Genomic DNA, 8,199 nt, shown 5'->3' with positions numbered 1-8,199 from the left:
GGGGGGATCAGCAGGCGCTGGGGGAGTCCCTGTTCCCCCGAGCGCCGCAAGGAGTGACCAGGAACAATGGTCACAAGCTGGCGGAGGGAAGGTTTAAGTTGGACATCAGGAGGCGCTACTTCACGGTCAGGGCGGCTAGAGTCTGGAACCAGCTTCCAAGTGAGGTGGTGCAAGCTCCCACCCTGGGGGTTTTTAAGAGGAGGTTGGATGACCACCTTACTGGGGTCATTTGACCCCAGTGCTCTTCCTGCCATGGCAGGGGGTTGGACTAGATGATCTGCTCAGGTCCCTTCCGACCCTAGAAACTATAAAATCATTTTGTCCTGCTTCAGCTTTGAGGTATAGGTTCTTGTTATACCTCTCTTTGCTAGATCAGAGCCTGTTGGTATTCATTATTTCATTTCCGTGAAGGGATTAGTAAATGTAATCAAATCTTAATTTATAGAACGGGGTGGCCGACCCGCGGCTCCGGAGCCACATGCAGCTCTTCAGAAATTAATATGCATCTCCTTGAATTTTTGCACAAGCACACGGTGTGACGTAACAGCTATGAAAGCTGATCACCGTGTGCTTGTGCAAAGATTCAAGGAGATGCACATTAACTTCTGAAGAGCTGCATGTGGCTCCGGAGCCACAGGTTAGCCACCTCTGTTACAGGAGATCAGTAGATTGAATGCTATAAGTTTTTTGCTGTGTGGTACTTTCCTCTCCCGTCAAGTTATATTTGAGGTTCCCTTCTGCATGCTCTCCCATTTTTCATCATCCTTCTTAAAGTTTTGGTACCAGAACGATATGCATTATCCAAGTATCTATCTCACCAGTGCTGTGTGCAAAGATAAAATTCTTCTTCCTGCTATTCCTCTATTCATTCATCTATGGATTGTATTAGTTACAAGAAGCCAGGAATACTTGTTTGGTTTCATGTTCTTTCTAGATCCTGAAATCTTTTTCAAAGTCATTGATTTCCAGGATAGTACTGTGACAAAACCCTGGGGTGTTGGGGTGCTCCCGGTGATATACCCTGGGTTTGTATGAGCTTATTGGTCCCTCACTCTACCAGTGGGTATGTCCAGATTATTAATTTGGCCAGCAATCAGTTTACCACAGGCACTTACAAAAAAAAAGGTGGGGCTTATTACAGGGAAAGAGAAAGTGATCAACAGGGATCCTGGCTTTCTCTGATTTAAAAAATCCACAATTTTTGGTTAAAACAAAGTAATCCCAAATCCACATTTCTTCCCACGATTTAAATGAAACTCTGCTAATAGGTACCTATTAGTGAAGATTTTGAATTGACAATGTATGGAACATTCACTAGACCCTCGTATAACTTTCCAGCAACCCCCAGCAAACAAAGTTCACTCAAAGTTCACTTCTGCAGGCTCACAAATTTTAGTTAAGCAGGCTTGGCCATGTAGCAGCATAGTATCTCTGGATATGAAACTGATTTAACTCCTTTCATTTAGAAGTTATGTCAGCAGGATGATTTACTGGAGGAGTCCAGATCAATCTTATCTTGGGTGAAGAACCTACAAAGTTTCTTTTACATAAATATTATGTAAATATTCAAGGAATTATTTGTAGACCCTTTTGCAAAAAACTAAGTAGAATCAGTTAAAAGATAATCGATCAAAAAGCAGTTCTAGAAGAAGTGTGCTGTTCATGAGGCCTGGTCTTGGGTTACTTTAGAAAAGTTGATGCTGTGACTTGATATTTGGGGGAATTTTTAGAGTGTTTTTTTTTCTATGGCTTCTTTTTTACAAAAGGAAATTATTCTTCTAATTGTCTGAAAAAAACCTGGTAATTTAATTTTTCAAAATATACATTCTTCATTGTTATAGAAGCCAAAAAAGGGATGTTGTAAGAAAAGTATTGAATCTTAACTAGCTCAACCAAGAAAAAGAAATTCGAGGTGAAAATTCTCAGATTCAATCTGTGGACTGTAGAATAGAGGTTTCCAACACACTGTCTCCAAAAGGCCTGTCTTTTACTGTAACATAAACCTGCCTCATTAGAAACAGAATTTTACATTCAGGACTAGGTTTTCTAGAGCTAACCTAATTCATTTTCATCTAAATTAGTTCAGACCTTATTTAAAGCAGCTTTATGAAATTCTAGTGGCTTTCCTTATTGGTCTCCAGAAGACTAACAAATTACATGCATATAACATTATTCAGCTTATCCATGATTTGAGTTTAGTAGTAAATGTACAGAATTTCTTTCCCCTGAGCTCTTGTTATGTTAAAAAGATTTTTAACAGTAGTCAAATTAATACTTCTGGCTTATGAGAACTACTTCTTTAAAACCTCTCTTGGAAGTTGTAACGGTCTGTAATTTATCAGGCCTTTTATTATTTAAGTTTGGCCCTGATTGAAACCAGTTCACATCTTCTGTTGGTTATCATGGCATGAAAAATCTGTAAGCAAAGTTCAAGGTTCATTGCTAGAGATTATCTTTGTAGTTAAACAGACGGTGCACAAAATTAAACATTCTCTGGCAGCCAGACATTTATAAGCTGCCAGTGTAAGTCTGGAAATATTAACATGTACCAGTAACAACCCTCTAGGAATAAAGAACTTCACTACAGAAGGTGAAATATTTGCTCGTAAGTGTTTTGATCCAGCAATAGAGCTTAGATCTCTGATTGGTGACTTACGTATGTGCAAACAATTGCTTTTCGTTCCAAAAGGAACCTGCACCTGTGATAGCCTGTATATACTACCAGAGAGAAGCTGTAGCTTATTCAAGGAGTCATCTCTCTTTGAGGAGCAAAATGAAATCTCTCTAGCACATTTCCATCTGCCAGGCATCAAAATACTTGGCCAAAAAAAGTAAGCTAAGAGAATAGACTGAGGGTTGCCCTCAACATGGATTGGTGCATCCAGAGATGCCAACTTATCTTCTGGACCCCACTCCACCTATGTATTTCTCTCTTCCTGGTCATGGAGTTTTCTTTGGCTTCTGTAGCAAGTTCCCTTCAGCTTTTTCAAGTCCAGGAGTCAAAAAATTTCCACTGCTTAAAAGACATGTTCCTTTTGTCTTCTGTATTCTGTGGGTTTTCACCCAGATCTAGCACTTTGTTTCCTCATCTCTAAAGATTTTCTGTTGCTCCACCTCTTCTAGTTCCATGGAGACAGCCAAAGCAGAACTGATTTCCTTTAGGCCACAGCTATCCCATTATGCGATCTTTTTTTTAACTTGTCAAAAAAAATCTACCATTTCTAAGTACAGGAAATGTGCGAAGCCTCACCTGGGATGCTTCCATTGACTAGAAAGCTATTCCATGTTAATCATTCTTTCTAGTTCCTAATCTGGCAGGTGCGTAACACTTCACTTTGATAGCATAGCTAATTCAGTACCTATCAAGGTATTCATTGATAGAATAGGTTCATGAAAATTGACCATAATTCATAAGTTTTGACACCTGTGAATTTCAGGCCAATTGTGGAGGTATCGCATATAACCAGTTTAGGCTCCATTCCTGTTTATCATAGGGAACCTCAGAGCAGGCTTAAAGATGAACACTTTCATTTATTTTTAGTAACAAACACATCATTACAAACCTGCTTCTCTATACTTACACAAAACAGAGTAACAACAAACAGTTAGTTTCTTGTTGCTTTTGAAAGAAGTAAAAAGAAGAAAATCAGAGTCCTTGTCCTTAAAACAAATTATTGAAAAGGGAGGTAACCTCTGCTATCCAAACTTCAGTCTGCATTAAGCAGTACTCTAAGCTTTTCATCTTGCATTGCATCACAAATCTTACTTGGTTCCCAAGTATTTCATTCTGTGTACTACTCATGAGTGACAGACATCAGTTTGAAAACCACTTGTGTTTTGTGTCACTGTCATTGTGGGAAGTACTGGAATTTCATCTGTGGATTCTTATTTCCCAGTATTAACTTCCTGGAAATGGTTATTTGCATTTACATGCATCCTGTTTTCTACATATAAATTTCAGCTGCTACTTTGAGGTCTAATTTGATTCTGAAAAAAAAATTTTCTTCTTCCCCTAAGCAAGTCTCCTTTCAAGTCTATTGCATTAATCAATCCAGATTCCTTGAGGGAAGGAAATGTCATTTTGATATTGTTAATATTTGAGTTCTGTAGATAAAAACAAGGAGCCTTCCAAAGTTGGTTGGTATCACGTTCCATCTGACAGATGAAGAATGTGATATATTTATGATGTAATGACTTGTGCTAGTCAGTCAGTGTCTGATCTCGTAAACCTCCATAAAGTTTGTTTCTTGTTCCCTCATCGTTTTGAGCTGTGCCAAGCCTCCTAATACACTTCAGCAAATAGGAAGAATTTCTAATATTTGTTACAATTAGGTGCTTTCTGCAAGGAAACTTGTGGTCAGTGGGTTGGGATGAGGAGCCTTTAATGCGTGAAGTTGTTGCATGTACTCCCTTAGCATGCAAAAAAGGTTACTGTGTGGTTTGGCCTGTCCCAGATGTTACTAGCTGCAGCATGTCAAAAGCTATTCTTCCTGTGTAGACCATTTGCTCTTGTGCATTAATGTATGTGAAGGTACTGCTAAGTAAAATCCTACAGTGTGTACAGGTCAGAGTGAGGCTTATAAAGTTAGTTCCGGACTTGCTCAGTGCTTAAGTTGTATAACTACCAAATAGTGCCTGATTTGCCTACTTAGAAGAAAACAGGAACAAATGTCAATTGTTTTTATACTTCCTTCATGAATGAGCAGCCTATAAAATATGTTTAAAAATAAAGTGCTTTACTGAATAATCCTGCATTATCACAAGATAGACTTAGATGAACAAAGTTAATTTTTTTATAATTGCTTTTTTGATGCCATCAGAGAAACTGGGATCCACACTGTTTTCCTCTACACTTTTTATTCCAGTTCTGCTAATAACTCGATTGGGGATGAGAATTGGTTGATTTCAGTGTTGAGGATATGATTGCGATTCTTTTTTCTGTTAACTGTAGTTTAGGGTAGATGATAGAAAGAGGTAAGAAACTAACTGGTTCCTTTCCAGCCATGGAAGTAATCATCCAGGGTGGTCCCAGGGCGCTGTGGGCACAAGTATTGCTGAGTGATCACTGGTTGCCACCTGCCTGACAGAATAGAAGACCAATCCTACAATTTAAATCTGTCGAACCGTATCACAGGAAACAGTTGACAGGTAAAAATAATTTTCAAAAGTGTGAGTAGAAGACAGAAAAATGTACCTATACATGAAGCAAACACTCCAAGGGGTGTTTATTAGACCAAACTCTACCGGGTGATAAGTTCATTGTTGCTTTTTAATGTCTTAAGTAGTTCCATGCATGGACTTTGTTCATTCTACGTATTTTTGGGAGATAATATTTAGCAATAAATAAGCCCCACACAATACTGAATCTTCTGCTCTTTTTAAAAGCAAGTAAAATTGAGTTATGTGAGAATAACATGTACTAAATACCATATTATGGTAAGAATTGAGCCGCAGTTCCTGTTTATGTAAATTTACAGAATCTTTGTTCACTTGAATTAAGTGCTTTCCATCACTTGGTGAGCTTTTACTGAATTTTATAAATTTGAATTAATTTTCAAGCTGTTTTATATGAGCCAGTACTGTCTGCTGTAGTGAATTAAAGTAGAAGCATAGTTGATTTTTGGATGGCAATATAATCATTTTAACAGCATATTCTAAGCTTAGTAGGTAAAAATAATATTTAGCATTAGTAATTTTACTCTTTCCATAACCGTTATTTGATGGGCAGGCTGAAAAGCTATCTTGATATATGCTCAACATAATTGAAAGCAACCTTTAAAGAGCTTCTAACAGAGTTGTTTTTATTTATTTAGAGTTGTTAAGCCTATGCGTAGCCCAGTTGATCGGCAGGACTGGTGTGACAACCTGTTTTTAATCAGTGACTCAGAATTGTGATCACCCTGATGTCACCGAATGGCCACAGCTTGTAAAAGGTAAACATTAAACTTTGTGTTTTGTAAAATAGAAGTAGGTAGTTCATTATTAGTATAACATTATCATTTCAAGGAATTATGTGTGTTTGTATGACTTGAAGGTAATTGTAAAGTAGCTGTTTAAAGTATACTGGGGTTAAACCGTACATTACTTTCTCTTTTTCTTGAACTGATTTGTAAATCCATGTAGTTCTGCCTTCTGCTGCCTTGAATGTCAGCATCTTGGCACTCATGTTCATCCTCCAACAATAAACTACAGCAAGGGTCAGCAATGTTTTTGGACAGTGCCAAAAACACCCACAGACCTGGCTTGTAAGGTGTTGGCATGCCAGGGGTGGACGTTGGGGGAGCTGCAAGGGGCCTGATCCTTGTTGTGGCAATGCAGCTCTGGCCCCTTCCTTACCATATGCCCCAAGGTGTGCATGCCAAGCAAAACGGCTTCGCCTACCACACTCCGGCCCCCGTGCCGGGGGTTGCCTGCCCCTGAAGTACAGTGTCTCAATGCGGTGTGTGTGTGTGTGTGTGTGTGTGTAAAGAAAAAGGTTTGCTAGCAAGCAGATCACAGTTTCAAACTATAATAGTACACAGATTTTGTGATGATTAAAAATATTACGGCAGTCTCCTTATTAAGAAAACCCCCCCCACTTAATTACTTAAAGTTTACTGAAAGCATTCATCCAGGAAGCTTGATAATATTGCTAAATTCCATAGACTTGCATACCTTTACTTTTCTCTCCTAGGGAGTTACAGTGGAGGTAAAAGGAGTGGCTTGCAGAATGGAGAAGTTGCTCCCAGTGTTGTTGGAAGTGAGCCACCATTTGAATTTGCTAGCTCATGCTGCAGTTTTCAGATTAGTTGGTGTCTTGTGATCAGTTTCTCCAAACTAATTCAAGGTTCAAAGTTGTAAGAACACTTGCTCTGGGGTCTTGTTAAAATTATATGTACAAAAACATATACTTGACTTTTGTCAAATTTGTTAAAGAAATATTTTAGCATATTATAATATATTCTCTGCAATTTAAGTATGCCATTTGTTTTTTACGTATTTGGAAAGTAATGCTATGTTTGTTTGTAAACTCAGTTTTATAGTGAAGAATAGATTGTTCCACATTTGCTTAAAATACTGCTGAAAGCTTATAATAATTTCTTTTAAACTACTTGTATTTTATATTCTTTCAGAAGTGTTGTCCTGTCGTTATAATCTCCGTTTAGTGTTTCATATTATAAACACATTGTAAACAGATCCACTGGAAATCCAGAAAAAAAGTGACTTGAGGAATTTTGCACCATAATTTGCTGAAATATTTCTGTTATTTGTTTGACTACTTAATTTCCTTGAAAATTTAGGGTCTTTAAAAATGTCTTTCTAGTACTGTTTTCCTGATCAACTGGCACAAGAACTTTGCTTGGTACTAGGTGCATAATGTCTAGTGATGTAAATTCTCAGGAAGCCCAAATGAAATGTATCTAAATCATCACGTTAGAATTTAGATCCTAGATATACCAGAGATCAATATATTTTCCGCAGCAAATTGGTATTCAGCATATGACCAGCTTTCTTTTTATTTTCGTTTGGCTGCTGTCTACACTTATCTGTTTCTGTTCTCGTTTTTCAATATGCTGCTGCAGTGAGTGTTGAAAACTGGTGATAATCTTCACTTTCCCCAGTACTGCTAGCCATTTTTTATATTTATTTGTACTTTTGAAAGCATCAAGGAGTGCTCCAGTGAGAGCTCAGGATCCTACTATACTACATGTTGTTCTGAGAAAAGTAAAAGTTTGCCCCCTGCCCCAAAGAGCTTGCAAGTCTGCTTTTTCACATCCATTTTTTTTTAAATCAGGGACATGATTGGAAAGGACCTATACACATGCATACTCTCTGTTTTTATGACTTGTTAGAAACTACCAAGATCCCAAACCTTTTTGCACTGGGCAGTTTCAGATAAGATCTTGAGGCTTCTATCAACACAAGTGATAGGTAGGTAGGTATATAGTATAGCATAGTATAGTCTAGTGTAGTAGGGCTCTGCGAATAGGGAAGTATTCAGTTTGGAGGACAGTGATTCGATTCAGAGATTAGGATCGGCCAGGGAGAGGCAGACACAGCTGCAGGTTCTCCCATGGCTCCTCTGGCTGTGCCTGCCTCACCCTGGGCAGGGGGGAGCTGCAGGAGAAGCCCCCATGGCTGCTCTGCCCGTCCCTGTCCCACACCCAGCCCGAGCCTAGTCCCAACACTCTATATTTAAAAAAAAAAAAAAAAAAAAAA

The 8,199-nt window shown here is 38.4% G+C and overlaps 1 protein-coding gene across 2 annotated transcripts in view; it reads left to right on the top strand.

Moving 5' to 3' along the window:
* The window catches only part of UBE3A (ubiquitin protein ligase E3A), a 67,732-nt gene that overhangs the window by 3,316 nt on the left and 56,217 nt on the right, over positions 1 to 8,199 (top strand). The window contains exons 2-3 of one of the 2 annotated variants that reach the window (XM_019524821.1): positions 5,814 to 5,933; positions 6,674 to 6,739. Coding sequence is in view for 1 of the 2 variants with exons in the window: in XM_019524820.1 (XP_019380365.1) it covers positions 5,914 to 5,933 (20 nt within the window). In the remaining variant the exon portion in view is untranslated. The remainder of the gene's footprint in view (positions 1 to 5,813; positions 5,934 to 6,673; positions 6,740 to 8,199) is intronic. The other variant, XM_019524820.1, reaches the window with a different exon arrangement.

The sequence above is a fragment of the Gavialis gangeticus genome, unplaced genomic scaffold (assembly GCF_001723915.1).
Source record: "Gavialis gangeticus isolate Ggan-Ray unplaced genomic scaffold, GavGan_comp1, whole genome shotgun sequence".
NCBI lineage: Eukaryota > Metazoa > Chordata > Crocodylia > Gavialidae > Gavialis > Gavialis gangeticus.
This window is presented reverse-complemented; position numbering and strand designations above follow the sequence as displayed.